Here is a 24,450-nt window from a genome sequence, read left to right as displayed (position 1 = left end):
CTGTTTAAAAATTTCCTTGTGAATTTAATTTAAAATAAAGATAATCATTAGGTTTAAAATACACCCCCATTACTATTTACCCTCAGGGCAGTGTATAAAAATTAAAATTAGGGTTACTATAAATAAGTTTTAAAAATAGGCATAAGTTGGGTTAAAATTAAATAAATGTTAAATATTAAAAACACTGACTTAACATCATGGCTTTTGTTTACTGACGTTAAGTTCAGTGTTTGGGCAAAGGGAAGGACATTAGCTTGGTTTCTCTGTTTGAAATTTCAGCACAGACAAAACAATCTACATCAGGAGTTAATAATTGTTTTTTGCAAAGTAACCAAAAAAATAAATGCATGTGAGGTAATCCCCGTTTTTGAAATTCTCTGACTTAAACTTCAAAACCTTACAATATTTACATACTTCTGACGTATCACCTATATCCATATATTCGATCTCAATTTGCCTTTTCTTTATTTCTCTGAGTAATCATTTCTCTTTGTTTACGCTAATGTGATCTTTACTTTCTTTTTTTTGACACTTTCGATTTTTTCTGCTTTCATATTCTGTATCTTGCTCAGCATGTGTATCGCGCCTTTTTTTTTTGTCTTTTGAATTCCACTGTTCTCATTATCTCTAGCCTGCTCTGCATGTGTTTGGCCCCCTTGTTTTTAACCTCTTTATGACATTTTACTTTTTTTTGTACTCTTTGTCTTTTATTTCTGTCCTTCTTTGTCCGTCTTTTTTTTGAGTGACACCTGGTCTGTGGTGATTATTTTCCCTTTTTTCGAGCAATAATTTTCGTTTGTTTACGCTACTATGATCTTTACTTTCTTTTTTTTTTGATACCTTCTAATTTTCCTGCTTTCATATTCTTTAATTTTCTCTGCATGTGTATCGCGCCAACTTTTTTTTGAGCCTTTCGAATTTCACTGCTTTCATAATCTCTAACCTGCTCTACATGTGTATAGCGCCAACGCTTTTTAACATCTTTATGAAGTTCTACTTTGTCTTTTACTCTTTGTCTTTTAATTCTGAACCTGATTGGACGTGCATTTTTTTCAATTCCACTTGTTCCGGGCTGATTATTACGTTCCTTATTTTCTGAATTTGCACGTCGATTATTCTTTTTCTTTTTTACATTTTTTTCTCTCTAATGCTTTTGAGTCTCTTTTCTTCATGTTGCTCTTTCTTCTTCGCTTAGTCATCGACATTTTATCTATAACGTATTGTCCTTATACGCATTACAGTAATCCCTCGTTTATCGCGGGAGATAGGTTCCAAGGCCAGCCGCGATAACTGAATTTCCGCAAAGTAGGGACACCACATTTATTTCATTATTTAACGTGTATTTGGCGTTTTTAAACCCTCCCTGTACTGTTTACAACCCACCCTTTACTCTATTAATAACAGGGACCTACCTAACATTTCCTGGGGCACCTCTTCCACGGTTTCCTAAGGTGTATCCGTAGTAGTAGTAACTGGCTCTTTTTTGCGAGGCTGCACAAAACATTGTGATCGGCAGCTGCTGCTGCTTCTTTTTCTGGTCGAAGAGCAGCTTGTAGGCGGTCATGACATCGTCGACCTTGTTGCAAAATTGGACCAATCGAACCATATCGTCGTCCCATTTCTGTGACCTCTCTTGAAGATCCTTAGCCAGTCTGCAGATATCTGCGAGCCGTTCCAAAGTCAAGCCAGTTGGGGAGACAACTTCTTCTGTTTCTTGCTGCTCTTCTTCTTCACTCGCCAACTTCGTCAACTCTTCGAGGTCTTCGTTGGTTAGCGGCTGGGAGTGGCAGTCTAGTAGCTCGTCGACGTCAGCCGTAGTCATGTCTGCAAAGCCCTCACCTCCAAGGATCGCAGCCAACTGCACAGCTTTCTGTGCTGCCGAGTGTTGGATTTCGGCAGGTGTAAATCCTTTGTCGTCGTAAACAACCTCGGGCCACAACTTCTTCCAGCTGGCGTTAATGGTGGCAAGCTACATCTCTTGTAATGCTTTCTGGAAATTTTGGAGGCACGTAGCAATTGTGTACTGCTGCCAGTATGCCTTCAAGTTGAAATCGTCGTCTTTTTGGGCGGCATCTACGGAAGAAACCAGGTTCGCCAGGGCATTCCTTGTGTATAGGGTCTTGAACAGCCTGATAACCCCCTGATCCATTGGCTGAATTACTGACGTCGTATTGAGCGGCAGAAACTCTATCTGTTCCCCCGAATACGACAGATCAGTAGTGTGACCACCAGCGTTATCCATAATGAGAAAGACTTTGAATGGCATGCCCTTCTCTGCTAGATACACCTTCACTTGTGGGATAAAACACTGGTGGAACCAGTTAGAGGTCAGCATCTTCGTTATCCAGGCCTTTGGATTATACTTCCAATGTACGGGAAGCAGATTCTTGTTTTTGTTTTTTAAAACCCTTGGGTTTTTAGACTTGTAAATAAACCCTGGCTGTAACAAAAATCCCGCAGCATTGCCACACATCACGAGGGTCACACGATCCTTGTATGCTTTAAAGCCAGAGGCTTTTGCTTCCTCTTTGAACAGGAAAGTTCACGACGACATTCTTTTCCAAAACAAGCCCGTCTCGTCCATATTAAAAACTTGTTCGGGCCAATATTAACCCACAACACAACACAAAAAAAAAATCACACACACAGTACAGTGTAAAGTAAGCCGCTCGGCGAGAAAGCTTGAAGTGAAATGGCCACGACAGAGAGATAAGGGGAGATGCTGTGGGATCTGGACATCAGTCAAAGCACCAATCACGGGCCCGATTAGAAAACGGGAAGCTGTGATTTGTCGTCTCCCTCCCATGTACCAATCAGAGCCCGTTTTACAACGCACTTAAGTCACCGAACTTGTTTTGTTGTTCTTAGACTAGGAAATACTACTACTATATTTAAAAACCTGCGAAGCTGTGAATCCGCGAAAAGTGAACCGCGAAGTAGCGAGGGATTACTGTATATGCGTATAATGCCCTGGATCTGTGTGTCCTCAAAGCCTTTACACAACTGAGTGTTTTGCTACCCGTAGTTTAATTTGATATTGGTTGTAAGTAGGGTGTGTCTTGCAAGAATCTCATGTTCTAAGTCCCCACGAGACGGTCCTGGGGCAATCTCTTGGCACAAAGCCTCATGTTTAAAGGTCCCCGCAAGACGGTCCGTGGCCAATCTCTTTCTTTTCGTGGGTCTATTAAGTGTCTTCCATGATCTTCATGTGAAGATCACGTCTCGTCTCACTAGTCTCTCTCTCCCAGGATTTTTTTTTTATAATAGATATATATATATATATATAGATATATAGATATATATATATATATAGATATATAGATATATATATATATATATATATATATATATATATATATATATATATATATATATATATATATATTGTCACACACGCCGCATGGGAGGCAGCTAAAGGGCTCGAGTGAAGGCAGTTCTGAGCCATGCCGGGATGTGGCAGAGCGCACTAACTCTCTTTCTCACTTCCCTGTAGACCTAACCCGGGAGGTTCCACCTGTCTCTCTGGACGTCACTTCTGGGACCGAGCCAATGGAGACAGACCTTGCCAGCTCCGCCCCTGATGTCACATCCGGGACTAAACCAATGAACAATGAACACGCCCGACCCTTATGACCTCACTTCCTGTCTCCCCTTTAAAAGCCTTCCCTTTTCCCTTCTGTGTCAGTCTTGTTTTGGACTCTGTTGTAAGCACTTCAGTGCTGGTATTTAAAAGAAAACGAAGTTGCAGCCAGGATACCAAATTACATGGGTGGCTGCCCCAAACCTTTTCTGTCTTTGTCTCGGTTTGTGACAGTGGCGTAGTCGGCAGGATGGAGAAGTCCCAGAAGAGAAGGGGACAGGACCTGCAAAACACCCAGGTGGGAGCGTACCGGGGCCGAGTATTCAGGCGGGGAGGGTGCCCCGTGGTTCGGCGAGACCCGGTGCGGGCTCCGCTCCCAGCACGCAGAACTAGGCCATCTAGAGAGGCCAGGGAGTGTGCGGGTGGGGCTCACCGAATTGGGCTGCCCTGGAGGGGGAGACAAGAGGGACTCAGTATGCTCTCTTGGGGAGAGTGCCTGCCCCCAGTGAAACCACAGCCCCTTTACCACCTTGGGGTGCCCCAGACTGGCAGGTGAGTAAAATAACAAGTGGAGGTTGGACCCTGAGAGGCCGACCAGTAAACAAGCCTGGTCCTTATGGGCAAAAGTATGGCAGTGGCTACGGCCCTTGGAAAACAAGCCCTACCAGGTCATTGAGCAGGTAGCGTGCTATCTGCTCCTGAAAGCACTTCCCCAGGGCTTCACCCAGCCGGTCTGGGGCGCAGTTTAGAACATGTCAGGGCTCATAGAGCTTCTGGAAACACAGAGGGCGGCCTCACACTCTGGGAGAGCAGAACCGCCCTTCTGCCAAACTCAGCCGGGTATGTCCCAAGACCTAGCCCCTCCCTGTATAACCCGGAGCTTGCATCGGCGTCGCGGCGCTGGCACGCAAAACCGCTTGGAGGCGAGGAGGAATGCAGGTGGAGGGGAGGAGGGCTTGGTGTGCTCTGACAAACCCGCTGACGGTCCCGCATACAGACGTGGTGATCGTTAACGGTTTAAAACTTCCGCTCTGCTCGATTCCCGCAGCAACATTTCCATTGTTGCCCGCCGCTTTGTGCTACCGCGACAATGGCTAAAATTCAAGACCAGTATAACCTGTGTCCACGGGGAAACCCGCTGGTACAGCACCGCCGCTTGTGTCATTAGCTACGGAGGATCAGTCCAGAAAGTAACCGTGGCAATCCTTCCTGATCCTCCACACCCGTGATACTAGGGCGGACTGGTCTGACATTAAAAGCGGTGAGACACATACCACTCCCGGGTTAAGTTGGGCCTCGTTATGGACGGAGATGAACCGCCTCAAGCTGCCTCCACGCCGTAATCAGCCGGCAGAGAGAGGTGAAGCAGCCGCCCTGGCTGACGTGGCAACTCCCGGCCGCCGCAGGCTGACACGCCATCCACCAACGCCGGCGGAGCGGGAGGAAACCACGCCCATTGAGGTCGGCGCTGACCCTCTCTCCGTGTTGCGGTTTCAATTTAAAAGACGCCGCTTCTTTCAAAAGGGAGCAATGGAATGACGACTCCCTGAAGTTTGTAAAAATGCAGTGGTCCTTGTCAATGGCCAGCGACTAGTCAGTCGATGCCACAGGGCCCCTACTTTGTGTTAGATAATGACCTCCTTTACCGGTAGCAATGCATGACGGGCAGGAGACGAGGCTGCTGCTAGTGCCGCTGCACCTTCCCGGCAGGTCTGCGAGCTAGCACACGCCCACCTCCTAGGTGGCCACCTGGGCACCAAAACTCTGGAGCGGATCAAGCCCGGTTTTACTGGCCAGGAATTAATGAGGAGGTTCGCCGCTTTGGCGCTTCCTGCCCGGAGTGTCAACTGCGACAGATTCCTAGGAGGGACCGTGCTCCTCTTGTTCCTATTCCCTTGATTGACGTTCCCTTCCACAGAATCGGGGTCGACCTGGTGGGACCTCTAGAGCCCTCAGCCCGAGGACACAAGTACATTTTAGTCCTCGTGGATTATGCTACACGATACCCGAAGCTGTTCCGCTGCGCCAGCTACCTCTAAAGCCATCGCACGGGAATTACTAGGGTATTCGCTGGGGATCCCCAAAGAAGTCTTGACAGACCAGGGGACCCCTTCACCTCGGAGACGCTCAAGGAGACTGCCAGATTACTGAAAATAAAGCATTTAAAACCTCGTGTATCATCCTCAAACCGACGGATTAGTAGAGAGGTTTAATCAAACTCTCAAGCAAATGCTACGTAAGGTGGTCAGCGAGGATGGAAGGAACTGGGATCAGCTCCTCCCCCTCGTCCTTTTGCCTATCGGAAGTCCCACAAGCCTCCACGGGTTCTCCCCTTTGAACTACTGTATGGGCGACAACCTCGGGCATATTGATATTTTGAAAGAAGGCTGGGAAGAAGAGGCTCTTCCCACCACTAACATATTGGAGTATATCGCGCAGTTACGCGATAGATTTGGAAAGATTCGCCTGTCCTTAAAAGTCACATGGAGGAGGCTCAAGCAGCACAGGTTCGCTACTACAACCGCGGCACGTCTCTTCGGGAGTTCCACCCGGGAGATCGGGTCATGGTCCTAGTGCCTACCTCCCACTCTAAGTTGCTTGCCCACTGGCAGGGCCCCTACGATTAAGGAGAGGAAGGGACTGGTCGACTATTTGGTGAGTCAACCCAATCGCCGCCAAAGGAGCGGTATATCATGTGAACCTGCTGAAACCGTGGAAGGACAGGGACCCCGATCCCTCCTCCGCCAGCCCCGCCACTCTTCGCCACACACACGACCTTAACTTTGGCGCAGACTTGAGACCCAGGCAACGGCAGGAGCTGGAAACAGTTATCCGGACCGCTCGAGAGGTAGTCAGTGAACACCCGGAAGGACCTCTCTGATTGAGCACAACATTGTGACAGAGCCCGGGTTGTTGTCCGAGAACGCCTGCACGCCTTCCCGAGGCAAAAAGGCTGAAGTGGAGCTTGAGATCAAGCGCATGCTGGAACTAGGTGTAATTGAGGAGAGTTATAGTCCCTGGTCCAGCCCCATTGTGCTCGCCGGTAAGCCTGACGGAGTTGGAGGTTCTGCAATGACTTCCGCCGGCTTAACCAAGTCTCCCAATTTGATGCCTATCCAATGCCACGCGTGGACGACCTCCTCGAGAGGCTTGGACAGGCTCAATACCTGACCACACTTGACATGACAAAAGGGTACTGGCAGGTTCCTTTAACGGACTCCGCGAAGGAAAAACCGCGTTTAGTACCCCTAGCGGACACTGGCAGTATCGTGTCCTTCCATTTGGGTTACACGGGCTCCAGCAACCTTTCAGCGCCTGGTGGACAAAGTGCTTCGCCTCATAACTCATACAGTGCTGCCTACCTAGATGACGTGGTCATCTATTCCAGCACATGGAAGGAACACCTACAGCATGTCCAAGCGGTATTACGGACACTTGGTGAGGCGGGTTCGGATTAATCCCAAGAAATGTTTCTTTGGATTAAGCGAGGCCAAATATTTAGGCTACCTGGTGGGTCGGGTACCGTAAGGCCACAGTGCTCCAAAATTGATGCCATTCTGAAATGGCCCGTCCACAACCAAGCGGCAGGTCCAAGCCTTTCGGTTAGCCGGGTACTACCGCCGGTTTGTACCCGGTTTTGGAGAAAGCGCGCTTGACTGATTTAACAAAGAAGAGGGCCCGAACATTGTGGTATGGACTGCAAAACAGACACTGCATTTGGTGACTTGAAGAAGGCCCTTACGCCCGCACCTATTTTGATGGCACCTAACTTTTCTTTGCCTTTCATCCTCCAGACGGACGCCGGACACAGGCCTGGGAGCCGTGCTGAGCCAAAGTGTCGATGGTGTCAACACCCGCCATGTTCCTGAGCCGGAAACTGTTGGACCGGGAGACCAGGTATGCGGCGGTGGAGAGGGAGGCTCTGGCGATTAAATGGGCGATCACTCAGCTGAGGTACTACCTGTTGGGCCGTGAGTTCACCCTTGTCACGGACCATGCACCTCTACAGTGGATGGCCCTGCACAAGGAGTCGAATCCGCTGGTCACCCGGTGGTTTCTTGACCTGCAGCCGCATAAGTTTTCGCCGCTCATCGCCGGGTGCTCTCCATGCCAACGCCGATGCTCTCTCGGGTTACGACCTCTCGGTTAAGGTCGCCCGACCCGACGGGTCTGGGCTGAGGGGGCCTTGTCACACACGCCGCATGGGAGGCAGCTAAAGGGCTCGAGTGAAGGCAGTTCTGAGCCATGCCGGGATGTGGCAGAGCGCACTAACTCTCTTTCTCACTTCCCTGTAGACCTAACCCGGAGGTTCCACCTGTCTCTCTGGACGTCACTTCTGGGACCGAGCCAATGGAGACAGACCTTGCCAGCTCCGCCCCCTGATGTCACATCCGGGACTAAACCAATGAACAATGAACACATGCCCGACCCTTATGACCTCACTTCCTGTCTCCCCCTTTAAAAGCCTTCCCTTTTCCCTTCTGTGTCAGTCTTGTTTTGGACTCTGTTGTAAGCACTTCAGTGCTGGTATTTAAAAGAAAAACGAAGTTGCAGCCAGGATACCGAATTACATGGGTGGCTGCCCCAAACCTTTTTCTGTCTTTGTCTCGTTTTGTGACAATATATATATATATATATATATATATTTTTACCAAACTTAGTTTTCTAATTTCTATATTGTTCCCAAAACACAGAACTTGGGAAATAACACATCATTTAATTAGCTCAGGAGTCCAATTAAAAACAGAAGCTGGTTGGAACAAAAACCTGCCGCCACAGTGTGCCCCCAGGACCGAAGCTGGGAAACACTGGCATACTGAAGTTCCAAAACCAGTATCATTTGTCGGAAGCCCTTGTTTTCAACAATGGTGTAGGGTTTCATATCTTTACTGATAAAAACTGTTATAGTTTCTGGTATTTTTTTGGCACAAGGCGAATTAAATGGAAGCAGTATGTTTAGTCTGTACTTATTTGGATGTTGGTTTGTATTACGTTTATGGGTGATGTAAGGATAAAAATGTCTCAAATTTGTTGTGTTACAACAACACTTGACTTCTGAGATCCACAGCTTACATATGGCTTAGCTTTTATCCAGTTCTTTACTGATGCATTGTTTGAATCTGTAGTAAGTTCACACATTTGATTTCAGTGTAGGTGCTAATTTTACTTGAGGAGGACACACCATTTTATGCAAAGTAGTAAAGTGCTTTTCCATAGAAAATTTTAACAAGTGCATTAGTGACATCTACTGGATCGGACATCAAAAACAAAGATGAGCAAAAATCTACATATAGTAATTCAGCAGGCTAAAGATTCATGAGATTGATTTTGACACTTTAAGAATCGATTCCAAATCTTTTAAATGAAAAATAACGATTACCCGGGCCTATGGGCAGTGTAGGTGAAAACAGAGGATTATTTAATGTCTGCATTTTTAAATAAAAACATAGTAATATGGACGTAGTCCTAATCTTTCAATAAGTACTTCATACTTTAGTACTCCTGAAGTACGATTTTGTCTTATGCCTTGCTGAAATACTTAAGTTGACTTGTACTTTTTTTTGACATGAAACTTGTTTGATTTGTTATGACTTACATTAGTGAAGTGAAAGCAATTTAATAATAATTAATTAAATAAATGATGTGTAAGGAAGAATGGAAACTAAATAAAGCAAGAATACAAAGACCCCTAGTTGGTCACATTTGGAAACTGTGTTTTTTGAAAGGAGATGTTGCAAACTGACAAGATGTCCAACTGTTTGCATATGCCACATTTAGAGTGTAATTTTTTATCATTCGGTTATACTCATCAAATACATAGAGGCTGTATATTTAAAATGTGTAGAAATAAATCATAGTTTAAGCTTATATGCTGCAGAATTTACATTATCAAATTTTCATCAGAAATTCAATGAAACATGCTATATGAATATGCAGTCCGAGTCCTTGTGGCAGCTGTAGAGCCAAGTGCAAACTTTTCTCAAGCTAGATTCTTCTGCACTACTGAAACTCTTCCATTACACTCTTGCCTGTAAAAACAACACTAAGCTCTGCTAAGTGACAAATGTCACTTATTCTGCAGCTTGCACAACTAGCAGTTCAATGTTCACAAAATAAGTTTTGCTTAGCAAACTTTTTACACTTATCATAGATGTTTTTCCTGTAAAGACATGTTTACATAGCTCACCATAGCAATATAACAACAAAATGTCACACTATAAAGTCCTGTTAGGTCAAATCTTCACTAGTGAATCATTACCTGACCCTCAGCAAACAAAATAGACTTTCTGTGCTCTAATTAGAAAACGTACAACAATTTACTATGCACTTTCAGTGCCTTGGCATGGTCTTTACTGGGCTGGATATAAAGCAACTGATTATTCCAACAATAGCATGATCTCTGATAGTATAGAATAGTTTACTAAGTATAGGATATTGCTGGGAATGGGTTATAGACTATTTCAGCAGCAATAAGCAAGAAAAAGCCCTGGATAGGGCACCACTTAATCACAGGACCCCCACATTCACTTGCATTCACAAGCAATTAATCCAGTAAGCATGTCTTTGGTCACATGGATGGAAAATCAGAGTACCTGTAGGGTAATTCACACAGATTATGTGGAGTATGTGCAAAGTTCACATAGGTATCAAATGGGCATGTGATTCAAACACAGGATGCAGTGCTAACCACTGCACTAACATTATGCCTCACTAGCCAACCCGCAGTGTACCATACGCCGCATAATCAGGCAGGTTTTTTAATGATTTTTAAGCAGAGGGAGAAAATTAACATTTGAAAAATCTGTAATGTAATAAATCAGCATGAAAAGAAACATTGTAACAATGCACGGAACAAACCAACACACAATTGTCTGAAGTGACTGAAAACTGGCGCGCCTTCTCCTGCCAGACGGAGGGATGGGGGTGCACGGCACGGAGTGTGGAACGGGAGGAAAGGAGAATGACGTCGATTCAGCTCCGTCCGTCATGCTAGTCTGCTGATTTCTCGTTCAGTATGCATTGCCCGCTCATGTGCCCACCTCCAACTCGTCACTTGAGTCGCCGTCTTTACACAGTACAGATGTACCTGTGACTGACGTAGACTTTTCATTGCTGTGTGCGGTTTTGGCTACTATTCTATATACTGTATATTCTACCAAGACACCCGACCACGGTAGTAGCGAGGTGGGAGGGGGGGTGTGTACAAACCAGTGGGAGCGTATGAGTCGCACTTAGTGGGACTTAGTTTGCAGCCCGAATGGGGTTCATCGGCTTACCCACGCCGGGTAGACACACGGTCTACCCATGCACAAGGTTCTAGCCGCATGTAGACGGAGCTGGACCATTTCTGCAGGAAAGGGGTGAATAAACTGTGCGGGCCCTGCAGTATCGTACTTTGCCTTCAGTGTGCCATTACACTGCAGCTCAATCACCTCCATCTGAATCTGCACAGGTGCAGTTTCCACATTGACTACAAATTGGTTGCAAAACAACTCAAAATTTTTTTTTTTGTTCTTCAAAGTCACCAAAGCGCCGTGCGCTCAGTTTATCAGCAAAGTGCGTATTTGGGAACACCGTTGTGCCGACTTGGTTCAACATTACTTGGCAACACGGAAAGTGGGGCAAGTTGCACTGGTGCATTTGTGTCTCCCATAAAAGTAGCTTCACTTGAAGTCACTTTGTGATTTTGCACGGGTAAAAACGTCTGCTGAAGTGTCAGATTCTTCTTTAACTCTTCTGCTTTCTGTATCTTCTGCTTTGCATTCAGGTCTTTCAGGTTATCCTGATTATTTGTCTCATAGATTAAATTCTGTAATTACAGCCATATTAGCTCCACAAATGAGACACACAGGTTTACCGGCAATGTCAGTAAACATATACTTAGCCTCCCATCGGTTTTTAAAGGCTTTATTTTCAGAATCACCTTTTCTCTTTGACATCATGTGGGCTAGCTTCGCAATAACTTGCAGCATCATAAGCTAGACTTGATTAAAGCGGTAAGTGTTCAAAAAGGCAGCTGAAGCGCTGCATTATGGGATCTGCAGTCTATTGTGTTACCAGCGCTTCATATCGCCGGGCCATTAATAACAATAATATATAAAATGATCTCGCGGGCCTTGAGTTTGACACATATGATCTAAGAAGACGCATGTTTGTTGCTTAAGCGAATTGCTGTATGTAGCGTGTTAAATAATTTGCAATGGTGCACGCAGGCGTGCGTCGTAACCGAAAACTTTTTTTTAAAGACTGCCTACTTCATTGTGTTTTAACCTCCGTTGTAAAGGAATGTTTTAAGGACCCCATGGGATACCCCTCGGTTTTGGCTGCTTTTCTATATATAATCCATCAAGATACCCGACCACGGTAGGAGGTGGGTGTGCACAATGTGTAGGGACGTAATGAGTGGGAGCGTATGAGTCACATTTAGTGGGAATTCCACGGCTTGCAGCCCGAATGGTCTTGGAGTTGGTGGGCGTGGCTCTTTCCTGCGTGCGCCATATGTGTCTCACTTGTCAGCAGCTTAGTGAATCCACGCCTCTTCCGGCATGCTTTCCATGGTTGTCTTGCCTTAGTGAATTATATATATATATATATATATATATATATATATATATATATATATATATATAGATAGATAATGTACTGATTCCCTATTATGTCTGTGTTACTAACAGTAGTTGCACTCAAGAAGATTGAAATGTAATGTTTCTGTTTTCTTTTTCTGTTGTTCTATAACAGTATTTCGATAACAAATGACAAGTGCAAGACAGGTAGAGATCTATATTATAAACACAAATAAATAAATAAGTGAACAGATAGAAATAATTTGAAATTGACAATAAATAAATAAATAAATACATACATACATACATACATACAACCAAGCAATAATAAAAAATAAAACGGTAGTAATAAGTGTAACAAATGTATTGTATATAGGTAAGCTACTAGGAGCAGCACAGAACTCAGTCTGGACAACCAAGGGGCAACACCTTTTGTAGAACCTGGCAGAACTGGTTTGGATGCTATGGTACAGGTAACACAGCTACTACTATAACAAAAATAGTAACATTGTAACATTAATTACCATCTTTTCTAAGAAGAACAAGGACCTACTACAATGTGCATCATACAAATCAATCTCTCTTCTGAATAACAATGTTAAGATACTCACCAAAGTTGTAGCCAGAAGGACTGAGATAACGCTTCCTCTCTGTGATATCACAAGACCAAACAGGATTTATTAAAAGAAGACACTTAACTACTTCTAACCTTCTACATTTGATTAATACATTCATCTATTATATTTAACACCTCAGAGATCTTATTATCTTTACATGCATAAAAAGTATTTGATATGGTTGAATGGGACTATCTATTCAACATAATTCACAAATTTGGGTTTGGCACAAACAAATGTGCATGGATCACACAACTTTATTTTAATCCAGAAGCCTCAGTTCATTTTAACAACATTACCTCAGATAACTTCAAACTAGAGCATGGTACTCAACAGGGATGCCCATTATCACCTCTGCTCTTTGCAATCGCCAATGGACCGTTGACGGTATACTTTTGAAACGGATCAGAGAGAAAGGGGACAGAAAATATCACTACAGTGAAACCTCATGTTCTAATTTCCCCCATAGGATTGTATGTAAATACAATTAATCCATTCCAAACCGTACGAACTGTATGTAAATATATATTTTTTTAAAAATTTTTAAGCACAAAAATAGTTAATTATACCATAGAATGCACAGTGTAATAGTAAACAAAATGTAAAAACATTGAATAACACTGAGAAAACCTTGAACAGAGAAAACTAACATTGCAAGAGTTCGCGCTACAGCCTTAAGAACCGTTCGCTGTAAACACTTTTTTTTTAATGAGTTTTAAGCATAGGAGAAAAATTGAAAATTTGAAAAATCCTTAATTTATACAAAAACTAACCATAAACAACCAAGAAAACGAATCTTGCATGAGTCAAGTTCTGGCATGAAGGACGTGAGGAGGAACGGAGTGGAGAGGAGATTACAGTTTTGAGGTAAAGTCCCTCTGCGAGATGCTTGTCTCACCGAGAACAATGTACTGTACAGGGCGAGACTGAACACGTGAGTAAATCACCGGCGTGTACGAACAAGAAGGGAAACTAAATAGAGCACAGAAAGAGTTCACAGCGAATGCACAGGGAGAGACTGAACACGTGCAGAAATCATCGGTGCGTATGAACCGGAAGGGAAACTTGCTTGTTCGTCACCTGACTGTGTGGTCGTGAACACATACAAAAGTTTGGAAAACTTTTTGGTCGTAACCCGATTTGTACGTGTTCCGAGACGTTCGTGACCCGAGGTTCCACTGTACATGCGGATGATATGGAACTGTATATATTGGACCCACAAAATTCTGTGCCAGCAGTCCAAAATGCATTAGCAGATTTTCAAAAGATATCTAGACTTATAATCAATTTGAATAAAAGTGTGCTTTTTCCAGTCAATTCGCTACCACGTAATATTGGAAGACACCCACCCATTTATCTTCGCAGACCAGTTTAACTGTCTAGAGGTAAATATTACAACTAATTATAAAGTTCTTTTTCAACAAAATTTTGCTGTCTGCATGGAAAGAAATTAAGGCATAACTAGATGCTATACCCTTCATTTTACATTAGCAGGAGGAATCAACATTGTTAAGATGACCATATTTTCCAAGAAATTAGACTCAATCATAACTTAATTTATCCACACATCCAAAGGGTGATTCTAGAATGACCTAAAGCAGAAGAGGCCATTGCACTACCCAACTTTCAATTTTATTACTGGGCAACAAACATACAAGCTATAAAGACCTGGTCACAAATTGACAAAAATCCACAAGCCTGGTCTACAATAGAAATAAAATCTTGCAGTACTTCTTTATATTCCCTGCTCTGTGCCCCAGTTAAGACAAACTACCATCATTACATTAAAAATCCAGTTGCCCTTCATTCTCTCGGAATATGGAACCAATGTAGGAAGCACTTTAAGACAAAAAAAGCTTTTATCTGTTGCACCTCTACATAACAACCACCTTTTTCCACCATCTCAAACATATACACAATTCAATGTCTGGAAAATGTCTGGGATTAAAACACTTAGAGACATGTACATAGATTATGTCATTACATCATATGAACACTTATACTTCAAAAATCTAATTGGCTAGAAAATTTGCTAAACAGTACCTGCCCAGTTTTACGCACCTTCCACCTTGTTCTATTCCAGAAGAATTACTGATCAGTCTTGAAGACTCAGATAGCATCTCTACAATTTATAAAAATATTTGAAAGACTCTTCCTTTCAAAAACCCCAGAGTACATTGGGGAAAGGAGTGGAAGGCAGCAATGCACAGAATATACTTGAGCTACATACAGTATGTGCAAAGCATTCAGTTATTCAATTTAAAATCTTTTATCGGGCACATTTATCTCATTTAAAATTGCCCAAAATGTTTCCAAGACAAGATTCAACCTGTGAATGTTGCAATCTAGCTTCAGCCTCATTGGGCCACATGTTCTGGGCAAGCACCAAATTAAAAACATTTTGGACAAAAATCTGTGCATGCCTATCAGATAGCTTTAGCCTCACAATCACTCCTAACCCATTAACAGCTGTGTTTGGTGTACTCCCAGACAGCCTTAAAGAGGAGAAGGACAAACTGTAATCGCCTTTACTACACTACTAGCACATAGACTTATCTTGCTCAACTGGAAGAATCCCACCCCACCACTCTTAAGTCAGTGGGTAAACAATGTTCTATACTACCTGAAATTGTAAAAAATAAATAAATAAATTCTCATTTAGATGATATGTTCAAAACCTTTTTTTTTTTTTTTTTTAAATTATGACATGATCTAATCAAGAACATTTTAGAATTAGCTTCCATTTCTAGGAAAAGGATACCCTTCTTTTTTTGCTCCTTTTATAGAGTAGCTTTGGTTGATGGCCCCTCTCTCTCTCTTGGGTGGGGGTCCAATTTTGCTTTGATTTGTTAAGTTTGTCTTGACTGTATGGAATGTTATCTGTTAATAATTAAAATCAATAAAAACATAACTTTGATTGGGAAGATATACAAAAAGAGAAGACTGATATTAACAATAGGAGTCTACTTCATTAGTAGATAGAAAACCAAACCTTTTCCTATGGTTTTAAGCACTAACACTTTTTTTAAAGGGAAGTTTTAAGGTCTAAATTTATTGCATGACTTTTTGTTTTTACTACTCCATTTTCATGCCTTTTTGCATCTTATTAACTGGAAAAAGATGTTAGGATGTGAAATGTAAGTAAAAACTTTAAAATCTGAAAATTCACCCTTTTTTAGAAGCAGACCAGATTAAATTTTTTGCTGTGCATGCAATTAAAAATCCCAATTATACAGTGTCAGATTTAACATCTTAATTATCTTACTGGTCAATGTTTTAATATTTGCTCATGCAATTAAAGTGTAAGAAAAAGAGTGAGAGTGGGACTGATGTTGTAGCAAAACGTACTATATTATTAAATAAAGAAATAGTTTATAAAATCCTCCAAAACCACAGTTAGAAGTTTATAATGTAGAATGTGGGACCATTCTTAAACATTTACTATATGTTCCACAGAATAACAAAGACATCCTGATTAAGGCTGATATTAGTAACCATTCTAAGGCATGAAGCATAAAAATGCAGTCTAGTACATGTAATTTTTCTTTACAATTTACTTTTAAGAGATGTAAATGAGAAAACAGATTTGACAATAATTGCATAAATCAATTCATCAATAGTTTACCTTTCACTAAAGTCAGAAGTAGCTTTACTGATATATACAGGGTGACACAGAAAAACGGGAACTTTTGAAATGCATAGTGGCAGCCATGTACAGTTGGCAGCACTGCAGAACAGGGACCTTGAGCTGTAAACAATCTCGCTATTTAGTAATTTAGTAATCAATTGCAAGACAATCAATGGCAGCTGTGTGAGAATTGTTCAGTAACCGTGTCATCTCAAGATTCAGTGACACTCCCTGGTCCTCAAGATCACCGGATTTGTCCATTTGTGATTTTTTCTTGTGGGGCTACATTAAGAGTCGGGTCTACACGACTCGGCCAAGGACACTGAATGAAATGAAACAAAGAATTCAAGACGAAATTCATGGTATCCCAGCTGAGATGTTGCAGTGATCAATGGGGAACCTCAACAGCAGATTGGAAGAATGCATACATACAGGAGGACGCCATCTACAGGACGTAATTTTCAGACATCAATAATTTGGATTACTGTCTCTTAAAAGGCAAGTTGTAGTGGTTCAATTGCTGTCAATTAAATTTTTTTGTTGGATTTCTTCTATTTTTATTGGGTTTTTCTGTGTCACCCTGTATCATTATTATAAAAATATTTGCTCTTAACTTTAGAACAAACACATTATTTTAGTAAGGCAATGCTATATACACTTAATTTGAAGGGCTTGAACTAAAATGTGGCTTAAACTGCTATCTTTGTTTTCTTTGAGATGTACTTAATTTTCATAGAAGTTATTAAAGAAAAAAAATATGACAGCTATCTCCATTTTATAAATATTGTGAAATTGAGGCAGCTCCTTAAGTAATGAAATATTGTAAAGCTTCCAGTGTATTAAATAAAGCGGACTACTGTAATAATTTACCATCAGCTTGCTAAATAGGCCTGCTTAGTATCCAATGCAGTGGGTAGCACAGCTATCTCGCAGTTAGAAGACCCGGGTTCGCTTCCCGGGTCCTCCCTGCGTGGAGTCTGCATGTTCTCCCCGTGTCTGCGTGGGTTTCCTCCGGGTGCTCCCGTTTCCTCCCACAGTCCAAAGACATGCAGGTTAGGTGCATTGGCGATCCTAAATTGTCCTTAGTGTGTGTGTACCCTGCAGTGGGCTGACACCCTGCCCAGGGTTTGTTTCCTGCCTTGCGCCCTGTGTTGGCTGGGATTGGCTCCAGCAGACCCCTGTGACCCTGTAGTTAGGATATATTGGGTTGGATAATGGATGGATGGATGGAAGTTTATACAGATTTCACTGATTAACTGTTTTAGGCATTCATTTTGTTCTCTGAGTTGTAGTTCACTGTTGAGAGGGTGTTCAAAGTTCAACTTGTAAGTGCTTGCAAATTTTGACCTGAACACGTTAATCTAGATCAAACTATTGGCAAATGTAGGAGCCATTTGAAATCAGGAGTTCTGGAAATGGCCAAGCCGCTGGTGCAGAATTGCACTACAGTAAACTGGCATTCGTTCTGAAATCCAGGATTATCTTATCTCTCTCTCTTTATAACAGACCCCTGGTCTATTAAGACTAGAAATATTTATTTCTACCTACTTCTACAGCTATTTTGCACACTGTGCGTTTTGGTTTTACTATCTCTGTAAATCTGTGGAGCAACATGCAAACATTAAAGAATAGAAAGAGATGATTTTTTTTCCCTTGATGGGTCACAGTGTGTCTGAAATTTACACATTCTACACTTTTCTTGGTTTTCAGCAGGTCCTCAGGTTTCCTTCAATATCTTAAAGATGTTCTTAAATGGCATTTAAAATTTGGCCAAATATGAGTGAACGTGGATGCATATCATCAACTGCTACAAGTATACAGTGCAGTTTATTAGGCCTTGGCAAGGCACCTGCTCATCTGAGAACTAGTGCTGGGCGGTCTGACCAAAATTCTATATCATGGTATTTTTATAAATTATCCCAGTTTCACAGTATTCAACAGTATTTTTTTCCCCATGCATAAGTGGATGTTAACCACATTTTCCACTGCAATTACTGCGGTAAGACTGGCTAAGAATAACCTATTCCACTGTCATGAGAATTGAAAAAAAAAACATTTTAATGTGCACACAAGTATTAATACAGGTTTGCATGGCCCCATAAAGTGATAGTTTTCAAGGGGGTGGCACTAATGAAGAGAAGGAATCACATTGCTTGACAGATGCAGTCAAAATATAGAACCTTTTTATTGAGCACATTTTGTAAACAACTTAAACTATAAATCTGACAACATATTTTCTACCATCCAAAGAGGCATTTAGACTTAGTAAAATATCCAGAGGTGCTTGTCAAAAGTTGCATTGCACTGGACATGAAAAGGAAAAAATAGTAAATATTTTTTGTAAACCAAATATACTTTTTGTTAATATTAACAATCTCTGTCCACTGACAAGTTAAAGTGACTTTTTAAACAACTTTACCCTCATTAAACTGCATAATATTTAAACTAATAAATAATAACAATAAAATAAATAATAGTGAAACTTCCAGTAATAAATACTATTACTTCAAGACTTCAAGCCCATGCGCATTACACAGTATTCACCAAATAAAAATAAAACAAGTGCGACATCTTTACCAACTGAACAATCATTTAGGCAAATTGCATTAATATAAACTTTGCTTCAAGTTAAGCTATATGCATAAATAATAAAACTGCAACTTGCATTTACAATTCTATTTGTGGTATAGCCCTACGGAATCGTATTAGGGCCACGGTGAAGAAAAAAAAAATGGACACAGGGAAGAAAAGAACAATCTATATGTCGAGAATAAAGTCGACATGCTGACTTTATTCTCGACATTTCCACTTTCATTTTGACTCTTATGTTGAGATTAAAGTCAACATTTCTACATTATTCTTATAGTTTATTTTATAATTAAAGTAGAATGTCGTAAGCTAAACTTCATCCTAAAATCAATGTTTAATTTGCTAGATTTTCTCAAACCCCATCATAAGTTAATGTAGCACATTAAATGCTTTGTGTTGTGTTCCCCGACCCAGTTCTTAATCACTACGCTTCTTAAACTGACTTCCTCTGCACTAACAGGAGGCACAGGCAGCATTCACTTCATGATATTCCTGCTCAATATAAAATTTAGAATGCTAAGATATATACGAGGCACAGGCAGCATTCACTTCATGATATTCCTGCTCAATATAAAATTTAGAATGCTAAGATATATACGTGATAAAAGTATAAGAGGAAGTCAGTTTAAGAACCACTTACCAATTTAACATGGCTCAGGGATCACTTAACACAAAGCATTTAATGTGCTGTATAACTTATGACAGGGTTTGAGAAAATCTAGTAAATTAAATAATCATTGTTCTACTTTAATGACAAATTACAAGAATAAAGTCAACATGTCGACTTTAATCTCAACAAAAACGGCGAGAATAAAGTTGAAATGTCAAAAATAAAGTCAACATGTTGACTTTATTCTCATCATAAGCGTCGAGATTAAAGTGGAAATGTCGAGAATAAAGTTAACATGTCGTCACACTATTAAACAGTACCCAGGTACATTACACTGTATTGAAAAAAAAATAAAACAAGTACGACTTGGCTTGCAGTATTACCCAGTAGTGTAGGAACAGTATTCACACATTTGAACATAATGGTCCACATCCAACCTTTTAAAACCAAAGTATCTCCAGGCAACGGACATGACTCCTTTTTTTCGGCAAAAGTTCTTCTGTGTCATCATGTTCAAACAGTTTTCCGCTGCACCACATTCCGAACATCGTTTAGGCAATTTAAACTGGTGTTGCAGTATAAGAAAACTCCATATCATAATAAAAATAAGAAACGGTTTTCGGTATGAAGCGGTATACCGCCCAGCACTAATGAGGACCATAATATATGAAGGGTGGCGAAGTCAGCGGAGAATAAAACTGATACACAACTCTATTCTGTCCAGAACTAAAACACGCTGTCTTAGAAAGATAAACAGATTTTTAAAGGCACCAACCTTTTGGCACAGTCTCTTTACCCCCACCACCATTCTGGAGGTCCATTGGCACTCACATCAATAGACAGAGGGTTGCATTTTTCCCCCACAGTTCACAATGTTACTCACCAGGATCTGACTACTACTGCATAAATATTAAGTGCATGATGCTTTCAATGTATACTGCCATATTCACCATCTGTTTTTGTCTATTTGTTTGTATTTTACTATTGTCACAAGTCTGGTGAAGACATAAAAATTAGAATTTCGCTGTACTGTGCACACACGGCAATAAACTTGAATTTGAGAGGCTGGCTACCTCTGGAGAGTTTAATCCTGCTTTATACCAGATGCTACCAATAATCAAATAGTAGAAAATTCATATTCAGAAAATTGCATGAATGGATTTCTCTATTGAAGAGGAATAACAAATTTAAAAATATTCAACACTTTTGAACTATGATTCCACATTTAACTCACATCTGTGTTATGAGGGCCTAGAGCTTATCCCAGCAAAACTGGGAGTTAGGCAGTAACTGAAACTGCACGCTTTGTGAACTCTGTCAAAGTACATGTGTCAATGATGATTAAATGCATTTCTTTCCTTTTGAAAAAACTAGCTTTATTGATTACTAGCTTGTACATTTCAGAAAATCATTTACACTTGAAGTAAAGAATTAGGAGCTGCATGCTATTGCAATCTTAACAAATATAGAAAAAGTAATTTATGGAATAACTACATATTCAAAAAATTAAGAGTTCACTGGTACAACACCCTTATGTGAAATAATGTATAGGCTACCAAGCTATTCTTGAACACAGCAGCACCACCAACTTAACAGTAATGTATTCAATGATCGTGTATTTAATTTAAACGGGTACCTGAAAAATGAATAAAACAAATAAAAAGAGAATTTGTTGTGCATAAAAAATTGCTTAACTCACATAATGGTTATTACATTTTTACAGATGGCACCATATCAAATCATACAAATTCCTAATCAAATACTTGTAGGCTACTTAGTTTATACAACTACTTAATCACAAACTAACATACCTGAATAATACTAATTGTTTTTATAATAAAATTATTCATGAATGATTATATACATAGACAAACAATGCAAAATATAAACAGATTTCTGCTGTCAAGGCCTTAAGAGACACACTGTCAGTTGGTCCTTCTGCATCTCTACAATACAATTAAATATGCTTAATAAAAACAACCATTAATAAATGAAAAAAATTACATGTTCCCAAACCTTATATCCACTTTCTATACAACAGCCTACTCCAAGGAGCCAGTTCATTGTTTGGTGCAATCACTCACCTTGCAACTCTTGTTCTCATTTGGCCAACAGAGAGTGAAAAATCAACCCAAATAGTTTAGTATGATCTACGTAACAGATTAGAACATCCCATCCTAGCTAACAATGAAGAACAACTAACAATGAAGAACAACTTTTGGATATATGACTAATATGCATGACAAAGAAGACAACAATCTGTCAATTACTGCATCCAAGGAACTTTAAAATATTTATAGATTTACACATAGTAGCAAAAACCATTTGGATCTCTCTACACTCCATTAAAGGCGCTTTTATAAAGAGGTTGCACCCAAAAAGCTTATGGTCTTGTGAACATCCGTTCCAATCGTTTCTTTATCCCACTTCCATTTGGCAGAAGGCACTGCAGCATCTGAACCAATTCTGCAATAACTTCTACCCCTTGGCCTTCCGGACTCTGAACTTTGTGCTGACCCTACTGACCTCAGATCTGCTCCTAGTATTTTATCTATATGCAGTACGTGTTACACTAGTTCCTACCGTTGTTTTTTTTTTATCACTATACGCTTCCCTTATATTTATTTACGTATTCACAATATAGTTAATTACCTGTCTTACACGGGTCCTGTGTTTATGTATATGTTGCATCGCTAATGGTATGGCAATAAAGCCATTTGATTTAATATGGATTCAATTAAAATAACGTTAACACAACATGATCATTTACATCGTATTAATGTCAATAGTAGTCTACCACGATCACCATCCCCACACATGTACTTTGCTGAGAAACTGAGAAAACATTTGTGCCCTCTAGGGACCCGGGAATGCCTGGGTGAAACCGGAGGAAACATACAGATAGGGCAAATTACATAAAGAAGCAATACTATAGCACATTTGTTGCTTTATTTTTGGCATAAAGTTGCGTATGGTTGTTAAACGCCTTGCTGCCTGCCTCGAATTGGGTTGTTTTGGCATGTCACCTAGGGCGACACTCAATGATTTATTCCCTACGTCAGTACGTTGCAACAAGGAAATGAGTCTCGCGATGCATGAATAAACCAATTTAATAATACCGTCAATTTATAAAACTCTCGGACAGCTACTACAGCTACAAGTCTCTCACGCAGCACCCCACACTTGCTTACCCTGAACACGAAGTAGTCCTTCACTCTGGCCTGTACGGTGGGATTGTGAACATGGAAAGGGGTGAGGGTTTGCAGCGGCGAGCAGCAGGCCACCCTTCCAGCCGAGGCGGCAGTGGCTCTCGGCTGTGTAAACGCCACATCTAAACCATCTTCACTGTCGGCGGTATGCAACACGGCAGCTCCTGGACTTTCTGGCTCAACTGAATCATTCAGTTGGAGCATGACTGATTAAAAAAAAAAAATAGAAGTAACAGACGTAGGAACGGAGAGGTGACCGATGGCGCGCGGAACAGCTGTTTACAAATAATCACCGCGTGCCAAAGCGCGCTCCCACATCAAAGCAGTAGCGAGCGCGCCTGTCACGTCGAGACATCCCACAATGCACGGTAACCGTACTTTGGTAAGTATACGCACCACCACAAAACGGATAGGGGGCGTGGTCATTCGCTGCAATTTTTGGTAAGAAAGATTCCGATAGATAGTGTGCTACGTAGTCGTGTGCACAGCCACAAACATGTTAATAGGTACTTATGTTTTCACGCCACATTGTCCTTTTCACATACAAAAGTAAGTTGTTCATGTCACTGTTAAAAGCTGTTGGTTTATGTAATGCGTGCTTGGCGTACTTTCTTTCTTTCTTGAAAATAGCTTCTTGAGAATGGCAAGGTTATGGTAGTGGAAGAACTTGTACTTCCCAGAGGGTTTTGCATATATACTCAAATCATCTGCGCCTCACACAATCGGTGGGAACTTTAGGGGGACTAGGCCAGAGTTGCCACATTTCCTAAACAAAAATAAGGCGCTCCCAAGACAAGGGTGATATTCACCGGTCCTAGGGGCCGCAGTGGCTGCAGGTTTTTGTTTCAACCTTGTTGATTAATAGAAAACAATTCTTGTCAATAACAGGTCTTATTTGATATTATGAATTGTTAGTGTTTTAACTGTACAATGTCAGGTCAGTAGATTTAGATTTGCTACCTTTCTAATCCAAATGATTTGAAGCCTAAAACAGTTCTGTTTCCTTCTGAGTACTTTATTAAACCAAATAGTTCACGATGAATGCACACAGCTGTAAATGGAAAAAAGTTAAAGAACTACTGGTTCTTTTGTCATTTGCATTTCTTTTGCTAATAAGGAGCAATCAAAAACAGTGAATGCAGCTGTTTAAGGGTTCAGAATCTTAACAAATGAGGTAACTAAAATGAAGCAGAAAAATGTAACTTGAGCAAATGTGCTTCATCAGCAATAAATGACTTTTCAAGAAGCAACTGGGTTGGAACAAAAAACCTGTTGCCACTGCGTACCTCCATGACCAGTATTACTCGCCCCTGATTTAAAGGGTCTGAGTCTTAATAGTGTGGTAGAATTAAACTGGAAATATATTAAAGAAAGAAATTTTGTCCTCAACTAGGATCTCTTTGAGTCAGAAATTGGACAGGAGGAATCTTGTTCATGCATCTTAAATTTCTTTTCATGAAGAAGGAGTATGGCAAGAGGTGTCCAGGGAGTAGCAACAGAGCAAAATTACTGTCCCATATTTATACATGATTGAATTCACTTAAGGGTGGCATGGTGGCACAATGGTAGTGCTGCCGCCTCACAGTAAGGAGACCTGGGTTCACTTCCTGGGTCCTCCCTACGTGGAGTTTGAATGTTCTCCCCGTGTCTGCA

General features: G+C 41.1%; 1 protein-coding gene across 1 annotated transcript in view; it reads right to left on the bottom strand.

Moving 5' to 3' along the window:
• tprg1l (tumor protein p63 regulated 1-like) overlaps positions 1 to 23,136 on the bottom strand; it is a 61,767-nt gene extending 38,631 nt beyond the window's left edge. Inside the window, exon 1 of the mRNA XM_039756100.1 lies at positions 22,780 to 23,136. Coding sequence (XP_039612034.1) covers positions 22,780 to 23,001 — 222 coding nt within the window. The 5' untranslated portion in view covers positions 23,002 to 23,136. The remainder of the gene's footprint in view (positions 1 to 22,779) is intronic.
• Positions 23,137 to 24,450: the final 1,314 nt, after the last annotated feature.

The sequence above is a fragment of the Polypterus senegalus genome, chromosome 6 (assembly GCF_016835505.1).
Source record: "Polypterus senegalus isolate Bchr_013 chromosome 6, ASM1683550v1, whole genome shotgun sequence".
Classification (NCBI taxonomy): Eukaryota; Metazoa; Chordata; class Cladistia; order Polypteriformes; family Polypteridae; genus Polypterus; species Polypterus senegalus.
Note: the sequence above shows the minus strand (reverse complement) of the source record. Positions and strands in the feature narration are given on the sequence as shown.